The 20,039-nt window shown below is 45.5% G+C and overlaps 1 protein-coding gene across 1 annotated transcript in view; it reads right to left on the bottom strand.

Moving 5' to 3' along the window:
• The window catches only part of LOC144818325 (uncharacterized), a 557,334-nt gene that overhangs the window by 512,030 nt on the left and 25,265 nt on the right, over positions 1–20,039 (bottom strand). The window contains exon 2 of the mRNA XM_078675638.1: positions 1,860–1,959. Coding sequence (XP_078531764.1) covers positions 1,860–1,953 — 94 coding nt within the window. The 5' untranslated portion in view covers positions 1,954–1,959. The remainder of the gene's footprint in view (positions 1–1,859; positions 1,960–20,039) is intronic.

Below are 20,039 nucleotides of genomic sequence, written 5' to 3' on the forward strand. Positions count from 1 at the left end.
TTTACCAACAAAATTCTTAACATATATAATGCATTCCCACAACCTCGACAGACGGAAAATGTTAATACCAAAAGGGAAAGTATGTCGGAGAAACCAAATCATCTGGCCGACATTCCAATCCTGGATATGATTACACTCGCCAAACTCTTTGTGAAAGTCAAATCGGGATCCCCATGTGATCCCGCATCAGCCCACATGCTGAGTAAGGTAAAGGAGACTATATTCCCAGCTCTCCTGGAAATTCTCAACCTGTCTTTAACTACCGCGACAGTACTAATGAGTTGGAAACACGCCATGGTGAAAGCACTCATAAAAAACCTAACCTTAATCCTGAAATCTGGAGCAACTACCGACCGGTATCACTACTTCCCTTGGTCAGTAAAATTCTAGAAAAACACGTAAAAACATTTTTTTCCAACTACCTTGAATCCCATGAGATTCTACACACATCCTAGACAGGCTTCCAACCTAACCATTGGACGGAAACTGCACTTCTAACAGTAATTGAGGAATCCAGGAAAGTTCATGATCTAGGAGGCACAGTGGCAATTATCTTGCTCGATTTAAGTGCCGCCTTTGATACAGTAAATCATGGCATTTTATTGGATAGACTTAAAAGAGGTGGGAGTGACAGGTAATGCTCTCTCGTGGCTTAAATCCTTTTTGACAGATAGAACTTTCCAAGTATTTGAAGGCAGGCACACTTCAAGAAAGATCCCACTTACCGGTGGGGTCCTGCAGGGTTCGTCGCTGAGCCCCACCCTTTTTAATGTGTACCTTAGACCATTGACCGAGTTAGTTCTTCCTTATGGGGCCCAGATAGTTACATATGCCGATGACACCCAATTGGTGGTAGCCCTCAATCATCCGGAGAGGAGCACTATTGACCTTGAAGCCTTCCTGGGACAGGTGGCCTCCTGGATGGACCAATCATACCCGAGGCTTAACGGGGACAAGGCCGAATTAATGAACCTCAGTAAAAATGTAGAGGCACATTCAAATAAAAGCTGGCCGGACTGCCTAGGCCTAGTGCCAACACCTAAAGACAGGATCAAAAGCCTAGGAATCTGGCTCGACAGATCTCTCAAACTTGACAACCAAGCGGGACAAGTAGCAGCCAACTGCTTTGGTATCCTAAGGCAACTAAGGCAGATACTACCATTACTCCCAGAAACTGCACGCAGAACCACGATACAAGCATTGATACTCCCCCGGCTGGATTATTGTAATTCATTATACCTAGGCACTCCGAACACCACAATAAGAAAACTGCAAGTAGTGCAGAATTCTGCAGCCAGACTACTACACAACATCCCCAGAAAGCAGCCGGCGAAACCAGCTCTGAAAGTACTACACTGGTTGCCCATCTCAGAACGCATAAGGTTTAAATCACTTTGTATTGCGCATAAAATTCTTTGGGGCACAGGCCCAAAAATGAATCACTCCCTTCTAACTTTCCACCTACCTCTGCGTAACTTGAGATCTGCCAACCTTTTTCTAGTTAGGGTACCAAAAACTAGGAGCGTACGATCAGGTGGACGTATGTTCTACAATGCCTCCATTTTAATGAATTCCCTCCCTCTTCAGCTTAGGTCTACACCACACCACTTGACATTCAGGAAACAACTAAAAACGTGGATTTTCCAGAAACTACAGTAATACCCTAAACTGCTTGTTGTTGCATTTGGCGCTGGGATGCCTAAGGGTAGCCATGTGCTTTAACAAGAATTAATAATAATAATATTTTTTAATATGTTTGTTTCTTACTGTTACCAACTTCTTCGAATTCAATTAATACAAAGTTTGGTGTTTCAATAGTTATGCTCACAGCAAACAAGTGTTCATACACATTACAGTACCTGGAGTTTCAGGAGGTGGAAATGGAGGTGGAGTATATTGTCCTATCATGTCTTGCATCAGAGCAGAGAAAATTTCTTTCGAGACGTGCTCCATTTGTATCTGTAGGAAAATAAAATAAATCATGAATAACTCAATAAATAGGATCTATTTCCCAAAATGGTGTTGCTCGTTTTTTGTTTCCTTCTTTGTGGAAGTGTTTCATACCACTCTCTTCTAGTGCAGCTTTCAAGTAAAATGTAAGAAAAAGTGAGATGACAATAATACTTATTCTGTCTTTGTAAAAGTCCAAATTCTCCACATCGCACCAGAGTTGATTTGACAGCTTAAGTAGCATGTTTGCATCAAAGTTGATTTAAAATGAAAGCCCATGTCTTATGTTGGTGAAACTGTCCCTGAAACAACTGCAAACATGCACAATGCCAGCGAGGTGCAACGCAAAGTTTCTAGCTGGCAGAAGACCACAGGAATTTTATTAAGGAGTGTTTAACAGAAAGACGGATGGTCAGTACTCTGAAAACACCTCTTGGTTTGTCTAGCATCAACAGTATAAGTGCCATGGGTGCTAGACAAGCCAGGAGATATTTTATAAGTACTGATCATCAGCCAAAGTAGTGCTAGGAAATGGTCCACTACTTCTGATCTTTTCTGTTAAACACTCCTTAATATAACTCCTATGGTCATCTTCTAGCCAGAAACTTTGCATCGCTCCTCGCACACATTGTGAATGTTAGGAGTTCTTTAAGGGATAGTTCACCAATGTAAGGCATGGCTCTCATTTGAAATCAACATTGGTGTAAACATTGACTAAAATTTGCAGTGTACCTCCTTTCTGGATTGTGCACTCCTTTATATATTGTGAAATGGTACTTTTCATTCCCAAAGATCTTTGAACAAACATTTAGTATATAATTGTGTTTGAAACCCAGCACACAGTATTCTGCACCATCTTAAAGAGGTTTGGGTCAACCTGCTTCAGCCACTGTACCTTCTGCCCTGCAACCTTTAGTTATTGGCATGTGACACTATCATATCCTGGATCACATCAAATGAGAATTTTATCCTCACCATTATTGTACTGGCTGTTAGGTTGTGTCCTTCCTCCAGTGAAATGTATGAGGGACTAATTTACAATTGAAGTTAATAGGGGAACAGACCAACAGTTCAGGGGAGCGAGCACTGGTAAAATCATCTAAAAAACGGATACTACAGAAAAGGTAATTTTTTTTCTATTGCATCCATTTTTAGATTCATGTGTGCTTGCACGTCCGATCCACAATTAATACAATCATGAAAAGTAAAGGAGTGGTATTTCTAACAATTGATTACTTTGCTTTCCAAAATGCTCTAACCGACCCTGTACTGTACTCCCACATCCCCAGGCCCCCACTTCAGCTTCTTGACCTATGTGTTCCTTCCAAATCCAGTAAGTGTCCCCAGTCTAGATGAAATGGGACTTGCCACAGAAGTACTCACATCGAGGTATTGTGGTAGACCTGGGGGATGCTCTGCAACACCATAAAATCACTGGTATGTAATTCACTAATATATCAGTACATAAAAGAGGATTGATTCTTTCTGCACCCATTCATACATTACGATGGATAAGTTTTCAATGAAGCAGTTTACCATGCATACTAAGAATTCAATTCAACAACGAACACCTGTATAAACTGAACTTCAATGTTACCAGTAGACCATTCTAAACCGTTCTTCAACCCTGGGAAAATATGGACAGTATTTCTCCATAATATTCCTGGGTTCTTTATGTGGCCAACCAGTGTATCTATATTTATTTTCAACTGTAGAGCAGCGTGACTTTGACAAGTAAAAAAAGTTTTATTTGGACTGCTATAGTGTCCTGTAAGGTGAACCATAACTGATTGCTTGAAGAAACCTTACCCACAAACAACGATATTATTTGATGTTGCCCACTGGAGCAACCACAAACATGGTGGTTAAGATTATGCAGACCTGACTCAGAATTAGCAGGTTGGAAGAAGGGGAATCTGGAGTTCTTTGCAGAGACCTAATATGATAAATTGTTTGCAGTGTGGTTTGGTGGAAAAATCAAACTCCTTTGGAGTATGTGAAAAGCAAGTTATTAGAGAGTAAGCATGTCAGAATGCGTGTCCCTTTTCAGTAGTGCCTGCAAATTCTATCCCTCATACATTGCAGAACGCTTTGTACTGAGGATTTTGAAGATGTATTCCAATAAACAATTTTCAGGATATGAGAATTGTGGACTAGAGTGATGTTTAATTTCCTCTTCGTTTTGCATGACTTTGGCTACATAAACTTAATTTTTTCCACGTATCCAAGATGGTACATTTGGATACTCACTAAAAGCGAAAACCAGCCACGGATACTTTTTGTCTCAAAAGAATACATTTAATAAAGACAATACAGCACTACAAATAAAAGAAGAGTGTAATAGCGACGTACCGGTCATCCCTAAAAGATCTGCCTAGTAACTGTTCCTGAAAGGGGGTATACACCAAGTTACTGAAATGAATTTCTCTGTACTATGTAGGGTCCTCTTAAGTCTGACCAACCGCATAGAAGTCTGTTTTTTAATAAGGTTAACTTAAGTTAACATGAGTAGTGAGCAATCCTTCCTGCTACCAGAGATTCTACTCTGGGGAAGACCTGGTGGGCAGTTCGGGTTAAACTGTTCACATGAGGAGCAGGCTCTAGACTGATTTGCATATGGCAGAGTCCAAACTGAGGTGGCATGGGGGACGAAAAACGATGGACTGGGTTATGGCCCGAGCAACTGCCAGTGGTTGAGATTAATTCAAGCATTCAACTCATAACCTTGTTTTTGCATTTGATGCCCTTAGTGCACCGGGTATGCCCAGACGTGGGTCCCAGGCTCACTGTGCTACTAAAAGCAAGCTATACCTGACTGATGAGCCCTAACTAGGGAGAAACCGATCCTAGGTTGCATGCTTTCTGGTTCAGGGAGGATCTGGCCTGCCAGTTGGGGATGGACTGCTCCCATGAGGAGTAGGGTCACAACTGATTTGCAGATGGCTGGATCCAAACTGAAATGGCTGAGTGAGCGAAAAAAGATGAATTGGGATACAGCCCAAGTGATTACCAGTGGCTGAGATTAATTCAAGCATTCCATTCATCACCTTGTTTGTCAGCTATCAATGCTGCACTTGCCAAGTTAGTATGGTTGGTCCACTGACATTCGATTGCTGGTTTAGCTAGAATTTTACAATGAAATGCATTTGTAGAATGAATATTTTGGTAGGTACAAGCAGACAATCCTTCACTTTTGAACCTTCATTTACAAATAAGCGAAGAATGAGAGCCAATCTCTCTACATTTGTGTCACCTACGAACTATGCAAATGACTGAGCACAGTACTTCAGATTCAGCTGATCATAATTTTGAAAATCTGCATCTGATCCCAGACCATTATCAAAATTTCCAAACAATTGAGAAGACGAGCATTGGCAAAACTAATAGGTCTCACCTGTGCAAGAGCCATTTGCTTTGCCAATGTGTTTTTGCCATGTTGTAAACTAACATAGCTGCTGACCAGCACGATTAAAGGTTAGTGGCGTAGAAGAGAGTGGCAAGGAGTGGAGTGCCATAGAGTGGAATGGCGGAGTGGAGTGGCAGAGAGTAGTGTAAAGTGTTGAGTAGTGTCGGAGAGGGAGTATGCCATGGAGGAACTAGAGTGTTATGGAGGGAGCAGAGCGCCCTAGAGTGGAGGGGCCTAGAGGGAGGAGAGCGTCATACAGTAGAGTATTGTGTCGTAAATTTGAGTAGAGTGTCATGGAGTGGCCTACAGTGGAGTAGAATGTCGAACAGTGAAGTGGCATAGAATGTCTCAGAGTAGAGTGGAGTGGCACAGAGTGGAGTGTTGTAGAGTGGCGTAAAGTGGTACAGAGGGCGTTCCGTACAGTGGAGTAGTGTGTCGTGGCATACAGTGGAGTAGACTGTCAGAGTGGCACAGTCTGGAGTAGTGTCATTTAATGTAGTGTTGTGGGGCAGAGCGCAGTGGAGTGGCGTACAGTGGAATGGCATAGAGAACAGTATTGTGCAGCAAGTAGAGTGCCGTAGGGAAGAGTGTTGTGCAGGAAGTAGATTGGAGCGGCGTAGAGAAGAGTGTCACAGAGGTGGTGGAGAGGCGCAGAGTGGTGGAGGGACGCAGAGTGGTGGAAGGGTTTGTCGTAGATTAACAGAGTGGAGTGGTGTGGCATAAAGTGTTCTGGCATGATGTAGAGTAGAATGGAGTAGTGGGACAGAGTGGCGTCTTGTAGAACGGCTTGTTCGAGTGTCATGGAGGGATGCAGTCGCATGGCTTGACGTGGAGTGTCAGGGAGTGGAGTGTTGTAGAGTGATGTGCCGTAGAATGGACAGGCATGCCGAAATTGACGTTACGTGTCGTAGATTGGCATGGTGTATCGTAGAGTGAAGGAGCTTAGAGTGGAGTAGAGTGCATTAGAGTGGTGTGGTGTACAGTGGAGTAGCATTGTGTGGACTATTCATGGAGTGGTAGCCACTGCCATTACAGACAACACATTTTCAATTGAAATGAGCATTACATTTGCAGAGACAAAGTTTACTGATAAAAGTATACAGAGAACAAACAATAATGTGTGGTAATGTGATCACCTAGTTTATTAATTTGGTTGGATGGAATTAAAATATTTTAAGTGCTTTATTTGTGCTTTACTAATTCCCATATATATTCTGAAATATTTCCCCAGTTCATTTACAGACATTTAAACTATGCTGTGTGCTAGAAAAATAGCTTTCATTTCGCAGCAAGATTGTCACACACATCGTTTCACTTTGAAGTCAGAGAAAGAAAAGTTAACACCAAGTTCCTCAGAAGACAGAGCCTAACATCTGACCTTTGTCTTTGAAAGGTCAGCAAATAGGACAAGAGAAGAACAAGATTTAATAGGCTGTTTACAGAACTCGCGCACTCGTGGAAGAATACATTAAATAGGCTTATACGGTTATACCCTATTTTCTATGCTTCACAGTAGGGACAAAGTCAAGCTGGACAGCCTAAAACAAATAAAGCCAGCAAATAGAAAGCAAGCAAATGTGAGTTACACAAAGCCAGTGGTAAGCAGTGGAAAGAATGTATTCCGAGGAAAGCTTTCAGAATGTCCCCAAGGTGGCGTTAGCAAACCCGACAGCTGTGCTGTCTGGTAGGCTTCAACCCAAAAAAAAAGCCCTGGACCTGACATTGACGCTCTGCAGAAGAGAGGTTGCCTGGACTGCATAGAACTGGCCCTCCACTACTTTCTTAACTCTGTGGCCTCTTCACTGCTCCCATAAGCTGTGTAGTTTTGACACCATGCTGCATCCAACCATAAATCTGGTCTGTAGGAGAGTAGGATCTGCTTACTATGATTACCCCCACTTTTTGCTGGTGTTTCGCTGTTTTTCGACTTTAGTCTGGCTGGGGCCCTGCTATTCAGGAACCCAGACTAGCTGCTTCCTCTCTAAATTGATTGCATGTACTTTAGGTACACACCAAATTGGTTACTGGGTTACTCTTGTGAGTCCCTAGTATATGGTACCTTCGGTATCAAGGGCATTGGTACCCCAGAGGCCTACCAGATGCTGAAGCATGTATTATGCCACCCTTGGGAAGCCTTCCAAAATGGCACCACAGGTCTGCTACTGCAGCCTGGGTAAGGTGGTGCTTGCACCCCTTACTAAGGTATAGGCTACCTATATCTACCTTTAATCACTGACATATATACACCTACAAGTCACTCCTATGGGAGGCCTGATCAATCCTGAAGGCTTGGTTTTGTGTGAGAGGGTGCCCAAGCATGAGCTGAGCCCCTCTGCAGCTTTCGGAATCTGTTCTCGGAGGCTGTTCTGTGATGAAGCCAGACCATATACTCTTAAGTGCATTATAACCTCGCGGTAAATGCTAACTTTGGAATGGCTGCATGGAAACATGTTGTGTTTGGTGTCAAACACTTTGGAATCCTAGACCCCCCCAGTTCTGGCAGTGGGGGTAGAATTCCACCCTTCTAGAGGGAGAAGACATATTTACTTAACCTGTAATAGTTTAAAAGAGCCCTGGCATCACAAAATGGATGCCACAGACACGGGTCTGACCTCCTGCTGCTGAACGAAACTCCGGCAGGGGAGGCCTGGACAATAGGTTTCCTGTCACAGGGAGGTGTACCCACTGCCCAGACAGGCTTTAGTGTATTGGGGCTGGGTGGGTGCATTCATAGAATGCTTTTCAGACAGTGCTGGGGGCACACTTGGTGTCCCTGTGTATACTCCAGTTCAAACCGGTTGCAGGGGCACTCAGCCCCTGCTCTGGCGCGAAACTGAACAAAGGGAAAGGGGTGTAATCACCCACTCCCTGGGTCCTCCCATAGGTGGGAACCTAGAGTAAGTCCAGTAAGATGCCGGTCTGCATTTCCAAGGCTCCCGCCGGATCCCGCCGGATTTGCAACTCAGGACACGGACTTCCAGACATCTCAGAGGCCGACACGAGATGCCAGCACAGCTGAGACCCGCAGCCATCAGGAAAGACGTGGGACCGGAACTCCTGTGCACCGTGCACATTTGCTAGTGCATCGACTTCCCGAGCTTTCATGAAGTTGTGCATTGGGCTACTTGTAGTCCAAGCCCCGAGCACCATCTGCACCAAAGATTGTGGGCCTACACTCTACAAGTGTTCCGTGAGCCCGCTTCTAGCATTACAGCTCGAGGCCCCTTCGCGATCCATGGTCCGTCGACTGATGGGTCCCCACGAAGGTAACTCTACTGTTTCTTGGGCTTCCCTGGTTGCTCCAGACGTGCCCTGACTCCCCTCCAAATGGTGAGTCCATCAGACCTTGCTGGTCTGCACCGAAGCCAAATCTTTGCTTTCTGCATGGGTTGCTGTTGCCAAGGCTTGTTGGGTCCAATCCGGATACCGACACCGCAGCACTCGACATCCTTCATGGGACTGCTCAAATCTAGCTCCTGGTCGTCATCGACGCCTCTTGGTCTTCGTGGCTGAAGAGTCAAGCTTCATCTTCACCTGAAATCACCAGACATCGGTTGGCATCTTCTCAACGCCTTCCTGGTCACTGGCAAGTGACCCAGACTCTGTCCCCTCTGCTTTCAGGTTCTTCAGATCTCCGATCCACCCTTGGATCCATCCGGACACTTTCCACTTGGTCGCCTGCAGCACTTTTCAGCAGCTCGCCAAAGAAAACGACAACGAAACTCGACACGAAAAGACACCTATGCACCCAGCTTCCCTGGGTGAGGTAACTCAAGTACTCTGGTGCTCCCGTGGGTATTGACTCTAGAACTGCCTAGTTCTAAAGGGGTTTGCTCCAAGTCCACTTCTAAGTGTCCCTATTCTTTACAATTCTAATCGCAACTTTCTCCATAGAAGTCAATGGTGATTCGCAGCTGTATTTAAACACTGCACGCCTCCCCCAGGGGTCCCCTGTGTCACTACCTTGAGTGGTTCCTGGTGGCCCCAGCAGTTCTACAGGCCCTAGGCCTTGTGTCTAGTTCTATTGTGGTTCTTATAACACTTTCTTAGTATATGGTTTGGTACGCTCCTAGAGCCAAACATATATTGTGCTAATTTACTGTGTGCTAAATAAGTTTATTGAACGCACTTTTGCCTTTAGCCTCATAAAGAGACTAGAAGGATGTGTTTAGAATAAATACATATATTTTACATATATACCTGGTGTGGTTCTCCTTTCATGTGGTCATTCATGAGATTATAGACTGGTAAAACAAGCTGTTTTACATTCCTCCAAGACTTAGCCTGAAGGCTGCTCTCCACAACTACCAATAGGATAGCTTTCTATAAGGTTGTCTTTAACCTACCATCAATAAGGGGTCGTTCGGACTGGTGCAAGGTGCCCACTAGAATAGTGGACAGCATATGCCAGGTCAACTTCTCACATGGTCCACATGACAATCCTTGCCTTCCTGCTGCTTAAGAAGCTTCTGCCCATCTCTTCAACACTAGTGAGAACCATCATGACCGCCTCACTTCGAAAAGTAATACACAATATCAACCTTAAAATCTCCAAATTCAAATTAATCTTGAGGAAATTATTTCAGTTTCATTGGCAATAGGCCATTTTGCAATAAAATGATGGAAAGAACATCAGTTCAGCAAATCAACCATTACATGGATCATATAACTTTCTTGCTGATGCAAAAGTCTGTTACTGCCCTTTATGTTGAAATGGATCATATGCCACTGCTACCAAAGACGATCTCAGATCCAGTTGGATGGCAACTGGACTGGTGCAATCATTCTATTTGGCTTATCAACAAGTTTTGACATGGTTCTTCAACAAATGTTCTGTGAAATTGATTGTCAAGCTTTGGATGTAATATAATGTTCCCTCTTAAACAGTGTTCATAATGTTCCCTCTTAAACAGTGTTCATATCATCTCAACTAAACCTCTCTCTTTTTCACCACACTTTTCACAAATGGTGTGCCTCTGGCCTGCACTCTCGCTCTCAAAAAGTTCATTATCTACCTCAGGACACTTCCTTAAATGACTGAATCCTTTGGCCTGAGTTGGTGTCGCTAAGTAGATGGCACTTCATAATACTCCAAAACTGAAACTTCAATCTCATCGAGACTTCTCTATGTTGGAACTTTGCATCTTCGCTATCTGTAACTGGATGGGCAGAAACCACTTTCAGATCAATGGTGCCAAGATGGAAATATTGACTTGTGGAAGGCCAAAATTTTTGGGAAATGTCTTCCTACATGGGGCCTGCTGAATTTGGCACGCCTTGGATGACAACCTTACTCTTGGACTTTTCTAGCTGGCTAATCTCCAGTCCATCTGCCATTGTTTAAACCTCCTCAGCCGTAGCCCTCCCCCTTTCTTGGAGAGCCACAACTAGTTCAAAACGTCAAACTCTTCCAGCCTCCTCAAAAACATTCATTACCATCTTGCTCTGCTCTGCCATAAAGACTATGAAGTGACATTAAACAGAATGGTCCTCAACTTTTGAGTTGTCCACATAACGGAGTACTGTCAATCCAACCCGGAGTTTAATTCAAAAACTCTGCTACTGGTTACAAAGGAGCACTGTATTATGCACTATGAACTCTGACAAACACAACAATGGAAACAAAAAGATTCACCTAATCTTGACATTCTTCTTTCGACTGCCAAATTTTTGAATCCTCAATAGAAAAAAGCACAAATTTACTCTATCACCATGCTTCAACCGTGTTTCCTAGCTGGTGGCATGCCACTCACAGAGCTACCACATTATTTATCATGTCTCTACTTGCCCTTATCCCAACTATGGCATCTTGCTTGCACCAACAAAATCTGAATATCTAAAATGCTTACTGTTGCCCCTTTCTCCCCTTCATTTCCCCTCTCCGGATGGATAAAACTGGATGCACTGATAAGACAACTATGATTGAATCACGAGGATAGGAGAGCCCTCCATGCTGATGACACTTTATTTAGCAGGCTATTCCAGGTTTTGGATCAACTGGGATAAGTCAATACTATATCCACTCAATGACTGGACTTCTTAAGAAATATGTATTGCCCACTTAGGATAATTAGTAATGGGTTTCAATACCCAAGTTTGTTTGCTTCAAGCGATAGGGCTCTCTTCTTAGGACATAATCTATAGTACCTCTTGACAGATTTAAGAGTGATGTTGCACATTGGATCTCACGATCACTGCTTGGCAGGGCAACGCTCTGCAAATGACTTGCTGTATGCTATGCTCTATCCTGCACGACTGAGGATTGGATCGGAGGGGTCCTCCAAGATCTTCAATAACCAGAAGGCCGCAATGGAGCATGTTAAATCACTGAAAAAGCATAGCCGGGAAGCGGCTTGATATCCAGACAAGGAGGAAAAGTGAGCCTCTGCTTGGGTCTGCAAACCTGTGAATGTATGGTCGCAGCCTGAAGGTTGTTACATGACTGCTTTGGGGGTCGCTGGATCCGGTCAACACCATGTGTGTTAGATTATCCTGTGGGGGCCTCACCATGGTCGCACGATTTGTTGATCGTGTGAGCACTGTAAAAAGAAAAAGGTGGAGATGTCCGAGGTCTCATTGGCTCTGAACATTGACTGAACGGTCACGTTGGTACTATAGACAAGTTCGGCCACTCCAATACCAATGGGAGGCTGTATGCACTCTAGAGATCCCTAATGGGTGTACCCGTCTACCTTTTTAGGTTGTGTCCTTATTGTGGGTTTCGTTCGTATTTCATCAGGATGTCTTTAGCAAGTTAGGGATGCTAAAGTGGGTGAGTGGACTGATGGGAAGCAGGGCAACTCGGCAATTACTGTGTAGCGTAGATGCAGTTCATTTGATGGCACAATGGTCCTCTCCAGGATGTATAAAAAATGGGATCTTGCATTGTATGATGGTTCAATGCATGTCTGGGTGGTACTATTAAGTTAATAACATGGAATATATGTCGGCTTAACAAACCCAAAAAGATCCGTAATGCACTAGCATTTCTAGATAGGCAGGATGTGCAGATCGTGTTCCTTCAGGAGACGCATCTTACTAAATATATACGGAACAACATGTGGGGGTTTGTGGGGCGGTGGTGCGTGTTGCAGCATCATATTTCTCCTTTTCTAGAGGAGTGTTGGTACTTGTCAAAAAAAGTACTCCTTTCAATTTATTAAATCTGAAACCGATGACCAGGGAAGGGTGGTTCTGATTCTGGGCAAACTGGGGGGTTCGGAGGGTTTGTTAATACATATGGTCCTAACATAGACGATCCAGCATTAGGGTAGGATAGATTGGAGTGAAGTGGGGACGATTGGAGCGGAGTAGATTGTAAAGTAGCTGGATAGAGTCGCTTGGGGTAGATTGGAGTGGGATAGAAGGGGTTAGGGCGATGTAGATTGGAGTAGGATAGTTTGGGGTGGAGTGGTATAGGTTAGGTAGGAGTGGTATAGTTTGGGGTGGAGTGGGTTAGAGAAGACATGAGTGGGAAGTTGTGGGTGGAATGTGGCAGATTGAGTATAGTCGAGTGGGGTACAGTGGAATGGAGTGTGGTAGATTGGGGTAGGGTACAGTGGGATGAGGTAGGGTAGATTGGAGTGGTGTTGGATCCGTTGGAGTGAAGTCAAGATTGGAGTGGAGTGAGATGGATTGGGGAAGAGTGGAGTTAGGTAGACTAGAGTGTAGTGTGGTGGAGTAGATTGGCTGGATTAGAGTAGGGTCAATTGGAATGGAGTAGGGTAGATTAGAGTGGGGTTGATTGAAAAGGGATGCTTGGAGTGGGGAAGAGTGGTGTGGGTTGGATTGGGGTGGGGTACATTGCAGTGGGTGGAGTGGGGTAGACTTGAGTGGAGTGGATCTGAGTGGATGGGGTAGACTGGGGTGGAGTAGATTGGGGAGGGTTAGATTGGGGTGGAGTGGGGTGGACTGACGTGGAGTTGGTTAGACTGGAGTGTGGAAGATTTGAATGGAGTATGGTAGATTGGAGCGGGGAAGATTTGGGTAGGGTGGAGAGTGGTAGAGTGGAGTAGGATTAATTGTGGAAGACTGGAGTGGGGTAGATTGTGGCAGATTGGAGGGCGGTATACTGTGGTGGAGTGGGGTACATTGGAGTGGGGTAGATTAGAGTGGATAGGAGTTGGATAGATTGCAGTGGAGTGGGGAGTTGGTTAGACTGGAGTGTGGAAGATTTGAATAGAGTATGGTAGATTGGAGCAGGGAAGATTTGGGTAGGGTGGAGAGTGGTAGAGTGGAGTAGGATTAATTGTGGAAGACTTAAGTGGGGTAGATTGAAGGCCGGTATAGTGTGGTGGAGTGGGGTAGATTAGAGTGGATAGGAGTTGGATAGATTGCAGTGGAGTGGGGAAATTGGAATGATGATATGAGAATTATGTAGCGTAAAGCTACTTCAAAGAGTGTCTTGTTAAACTTGTTGAAAGAGCCATGTTTTAATTTTTTTCTTAAAGCTGAAAAGTTCAGTTGTGATGCGTAGCTCCAGTGGGAGTTTATTTCCTGTGACCGGCCCGAAGTAAGAAAAGGACCTGCCACCAGTTCTGTCCGACACATTTTATGAACTCTAGCCAATCGCTCGGAGGAACAAGCATTTACAATGCAATGGTCTCGGCATTATTAAAGATAGAGCTATTGGCATTGCTCATGAATTTTTTTTTTTTTTTTTTAAATCATAAATAAATGGCATTGTCATTTACATAGCAATACAAAAGGGGATGGACGGAGCATTTGAGCAAATCAAACACTCACCCCCAGTCAACTGATCTGGGTTTAATCCATCACCATTCTTTAGTTCACTCAGCCACCCCAGTTCAGACATGGCTATATGCAAATCAGTCTGACCCTGTGCCTTGTGGGAACAGTCCAGCCCGAACTGCCAAGCCATGTCTTCCCTGGACCGGAAACAAGCATCCTGGGACCGGTTTCGGATTCATAATCCTCATCAGCCAGGCTATCTTGAATCCAGTGGCCAAGTGAACAAGGGACTCACGTCTGAGCATACCCTGCCACACTTAGGGCGAACAAAGCAATACAAAAGGGGATGATGGACGGAGCATGTGAGCAAATCAAACACTCACCCCAAGTCAACTGATCTGGGTTTAATCCATCACCATTCTTTAGTTCACTCAGCCACCCCAGTTCAGACATGGCTCTATGCAAATCAGTCTGACCCTGTGCCTTGTGGGAACAGTCCAGCCCGAACTGCCAAGCCATGTCTTCCCTGGACCGGAAACAAGCATCCTGGGACCTGTTTCGGATTCATAATCCTCATCAGCCAGGCTATCTTGAATCCAGTGGCCAAGTGAACAAGGGACTCACGTCTGAGCATACCCTGCCACACTTAGGGCGAACAAAGCAATACAAAAGGGGATGATGGACGGAGCATTTGAGCAAATCAAACACTCACCCCCAGTCATCTGATCTGGGTTTAATCCATCACCATTCTTTAGGTTACTCAGCCACCCCAGTTCAGACATGGCTATATGCAAATCAGTCTGACCCTGTGCCTTGTGGGAACAGTCCAGCCCGAACTGCCAAGCCATGTCTTCCCTGGACCGGAAACAAGCATCCTGGGACCGGTTTCGGATTCATAATCCTCATCAGCCAGGCTATCTTGAATCCAGTGGCCAAGTGAACAAGGGACTCACGTCTGAGCATACTGCCACACTTAGGGCGAACAAAGCAATACAAAAGGGGATGATGGACGGAGCATTTGAGCAAATCAAACACTCACCCCCAGTCAACTGATCTGGGTTTAATCCATCACCATTCTTTAGTTCACTCAGCCACCCCAGTTCAGTATCGCTTTGTTCGCCCTAAGTGTGGCAGGGTATGCTCAGATGTGAGTCCCTGGCTGATGAGGATTATGAATCCGAAACCGGTCCCAGGATGCTTGTTTCCGGTCCATGGAAGACATGGCTTGGCAGTTCGGGCTGTACTGTTCCCATGAGGCACAGGGTCAGACTGATTTGCATATAGCCATGTCTGAAATGGGGTGGCTGAGTGGGCTTAAGAATGGTGGTGGATTAAACCCAGATCAGTTGACTGGGGGTGAGTGTTTGATTTGCTCAAACGCTCCGTCCATCATCCCCTTTTGTATCGCTTTGTTCGCCCTAAGTGTGGCAGGGTATGCTCAGACGTGAGTCCCTTGTTCACATGGCCACTGGATTCAAGATAGCCTGGCTGATGAGGATTATGAATCCGACACCGGTCCCAGGATGCTTGTTTCCGGTCCATGGAAGACATGGCTTGGCAGTTCGGGCTGTACTGTTCCCATGAGGCACAGGGTCAGACTGATTTGCATATAGCCATGTCTGAAATGGGGTGGCTGAGTGGGCTAAAGAATGGTGGTGGATTAAACCCAGATCAGTTGACTGGGGGTGAGTGTTTGATTTGCTCAAACGCTCCGTCCATCATCCCCTTTTGTATTGCATTGTCATTTACATTGCAAATAGCTTAATCGTTAAATAAATGGCATTGTCATTTACAATGCCAATAGCTTAATGGCTCGCAAATGCAGGACCTATTGCATTTACACCCACAGAGCCACACACACAAAGCGACCCACACACACATACAGAGCCACCCACACAGAGCCACCTACAAAAAAAAGCTATCCACACAGAGCCACACACACAGAGCCAGAGATACACACGCACACAGCCACACAGAGCCCCCCACACACAGAGCCCCCACACACACACAGAGCCCCCCCACACACACAGAGCCCCCCCACACACACACAGAGCCCCCTCCACACACACAGAGACCCCCACAAACACAGAGACCCCCACACACACAGAGCCCCTCACACACACACAGAGCCCCCCCACACACAGAGCCCCTCCACACACACAGAGCCCCCCCACACACACAGAGCCCCCCCACACACACAGCCCCCCACACACACAGAGACCCCCACAAACACAGAGACACACACACAGAGCCCCCTGCAGCTCGCCTCCTTCGCCCCCCCCCGTATGGGGGGGCTGCGGGGGCCAGTGCTACACCACTGCTCTCCAACATATGCATGCCCAGGGCTAAAAACTTTAAAATAAATAGCTCAGAATGGAAGACTACATATCTCCTTTCAGAGAACGCATGGCCTGTTTTAACTCAAACGTTCAATTAAACTGGTTATGGATTAACAGTGTGAACCTTTATATATACATACGTATTTTAATCTTGTTTATATATTGACTTGGTTTTAACTATTGATAAAATATGTATTTAATTCATGCAATACAAAAGAGAGGTACTTCAAATAAATAACAATGTTGCAAAACATGAATTTCAGGATATTCATGCATGAGGTAAATCAGAATTAAGCGTACAGAAAAAGAAACGTGGCTGTTTCAGCAGTAGGACTGTTATACCTTTTGCTGGAAGAGGACCACATTAAGAGAGCTTTGCATTTGTATCATCATTGGGATATCCGTGTACCGTGCAAAACTAAATAGGAGAGCTTTGTAAACATCATAATGGATTCATTTTGCAATGTGGGTAGCTGTTTATACAGTTCATTGGCAGATTCTAAAGTAAAGTGTTGCATTTAGATAATGTACTGCTTTAAAGCATGCTATAAAAATCCCACTCTCCTCGAAATGCACAAAAGATACTGATGTATTCATTAGAATATTAAGTGGGATTGCCGTCTTGATGCCAAGTCCTTAATTACAAATGTAGGACATAAGCACAGAAAATTCTCTCTTCAGGCAGAGGACAGTGGAAGTGGTAACAGAGTTGGTGTGATTGTGTCCACCTTTGGGTGAGGGGGAGAGAGAGACACCCACCTTTGGGTGAGGGGGAGAGACTAACACCAGGCTTTGAGCGAGGGGTGGACAGAGATACCCACCTTTAGGCGATGGGTGGAGAGGGACCCCCACCTTTGGGCGAGGGGGAGAGAGGGACACCCACCTTTGGGCGAGGGACTTCTTGATCTGGGGAGGGGCGGGGGGGGGGCGGTTAGAAAGTGAGAGACAAGTTTCAGGCACTATTAACACCCGCAATAACGCCCCCGAGCTGTCGGTGGCATTGACCTTCCTCCTAATACGGCCATGGAGACCTTTAGTTTAGCAGTGCCTCCGGTGCGGGGTCTGTCTCCGACATATGAGGTGCCAACCTGGCAGAGAGAATATTCCAAGAAGGACCCCCGAAACTCGGAGAAAGAAATGGACACGTACCTCTATCCACGGCAGGGGGCTCTTGGAATTAAAGGGGTTGTCTTGGACAGAGGGTGGTGATGGTGGCAGCCTCAGCCTCGTGTGGGAGGCCCGAGAGAGGTGAGAGCCTGCCTCACCCCTTAACCCCCCACACACACACACACACACGTACTGCTGCACCCTCACGCACACACTGGGGCCGAGTCACGAGCCCGGTGCGCGGCTTTGTTCTACTTCTGAACAGAGTAAATTCATGGTTTGAATCCCACGAATATGAATCCACTCCTGCATTGGTTTACACACATGCACGATTCCACCAGTAATGTGTAATGATATGTAGTAAATATCCTTTCTTCGGTAGAGATGCTATGGAAGGCTGGTGCATGGATATAGTGTTCACAAGCATTACACCGGCCCATTTCCACCCTGGCAGCGGCAGAGATGTAATGGTGCACAGGGCAGGAGTAAATGCTGACCCTAGGTGATAATGGGGAGGTAAGACAGCCGAGATTGGTGGCGGTGTGGACAAACGCATACATAGGTTAGCGGGCAGAAACGCAGTTTTGCTGAGTGCACGTGTGTCAATACATATTTACAAGGTACATTAGTGCACCTCGAAAGGGTTATGATTGCGCGTGCTCCTGGGGGCTGCTGCAGCTTTTCAGGAGTACTCTGGAAATGTTTCCAGAATGAAAACTAACATTAAGTAGTTCCAAAGACTAGGTAACTCTATAGGAGGACGTTTACAGTGTACTTTGTGAATACTAGTGCACGTGTGCACATACCTTGCATTATATTGCGTACGGGGGTAGTGGGGGGGGGATACACCCAAGGCTTCGCATGGCTGATGTTGGGGTGAGATTACCTGCTTCACATTGCGATGCCACGTCACATCACTGGTGGCAGGGGGAAACCAGCTGTCCCGTCAACACACAACACCACGCGAACACAAGCTGTAGATTCTATTCTTATACCGGATTATGCACTCAGTGCAGCAGAAGCCGGAGAAACCACTGACCAAATGTCCCCTGTCTTCCATTCATTGCAGTTGTGTGACGACTTCCCTGTTCTTTAACAGTGTGCCCACTCCCTCCTCCACCCCGTGAATCTACGAGGCACGCTCATGGTCATACTACCAACATCTCCTGATCACATTAGAGACAAGACAAGAAAAATGGCACAAACAGCTTTTGGAGAACGTATTAAACGCTAATTCAGATTAACTGGCTCTGGTCGATCCAGATGGACACTACCGTGGTGTTAGCTTACAAAGGGGTGACCGAGGGTTCCGGAGCAACAGGGTGTTTGTATGGAGAGTACAGAGACTGTACGTGTTCGTAAATCTCTTTAAAGCGGATATGTTTACTATTGAAGATAAGAAACAGGTACTGAAATACGTAGAATTCAACGTTCAAACCAACAGGGCGCACAGGTACTGTCAGAAAAAAGAGCAGCGTAACGTCTTAAGAGGAGAACGGTTATTGATCAAGTGGCCTCACCAACCGGCTGTGCTTACCTCCACCTGCTTGTGGATCAGTCTGTCCTGTTGCGGTGCAATGCAATCTCTTCTTTTAAGCTGTCTCACAGGGAAGTAATCTGGGAGACAAAAAAGCATAAAGAAGCGACACAAGCACACAGTAACTGCGCGTTTTTCACACGTCACTAAAGGGCGACGGGCAGACAGCAACGCGATAGTAGGTCAACGAATCACGAGGGAGTAGGAAAGTGACGTGTACTGAACAGCAGAACCAATCGTGGAGTCAGAGAAGGGAAGTGTGCAATTTCTGGACTTTAGAAAACTTCTTACGGCCGCTTGCGCTTCACTTCAATGCACGTCAATGGGCAAAATAAATCATATTTTTTTATCTCCATTTTCTGCTTTCCCAGTGTTGGCATGCAATATTTTAGAAATCAAAAGTTATGCGAGGGAGGAATTCAACCGATTTGTCTACTGCCGCGGTGCCACTGCAATCAGCACACTCATTTCACGTGCCGTTATGAGTTTACAATAAGTTAGTTTACCCCATGTTGTGAGAGTCTCTATGCATTACGGATTTTGGAGCCTGCGGCATGGGAGGACATTTAAGGGTGCCTTTGTATTTTGTGGCTAAGGTTATGTGTGACATTCAAGTGTTTGCATTGTGCCTGTGTGACATTTCAATACATTTTGCGTAACACTTTATCTAACGGGAGCAAAGCAATTATTCTCCTGTAATGAGAGTAATTATAACAAGAAAAATGGCAAACAGCACAAAAAAAAAATGCCGGCCGCAAACATCCAAACAATTTCGGATTCGGGGGCGTGTTTTGGCGTTCTGAGTGACGGGTGACATCCTAGTCGAAAGAACGCAAAAAAACACGCCCCCGAATCCGAAAGAGACGGGGCTTTATTGGAGTGACGCCTGTCTCCTCCAATGGCTGGCCTCCGTTTAGGAAGCCAGCCAATGGAGGAGAGAGGAGGAGAGAGGGGGGTTCAAGCCCCCATACTCCAAATCATTAAATCTCCTCCCGGAGACTGCGCAAGC

This window comes from Lissotriton helveticus, chromosome 2_1 (genome assembly GCF_964261635.1).
Source record: "Lissotriton helveticus chromosome 2_1, aLisHel1.1, whole genome shotgun sequence".
NCBI lineage: Eukaryota > Metazoa > Chordata > Amphibia > Caudata > Salamandridae > Lissotriton > Lissotriton helveticus.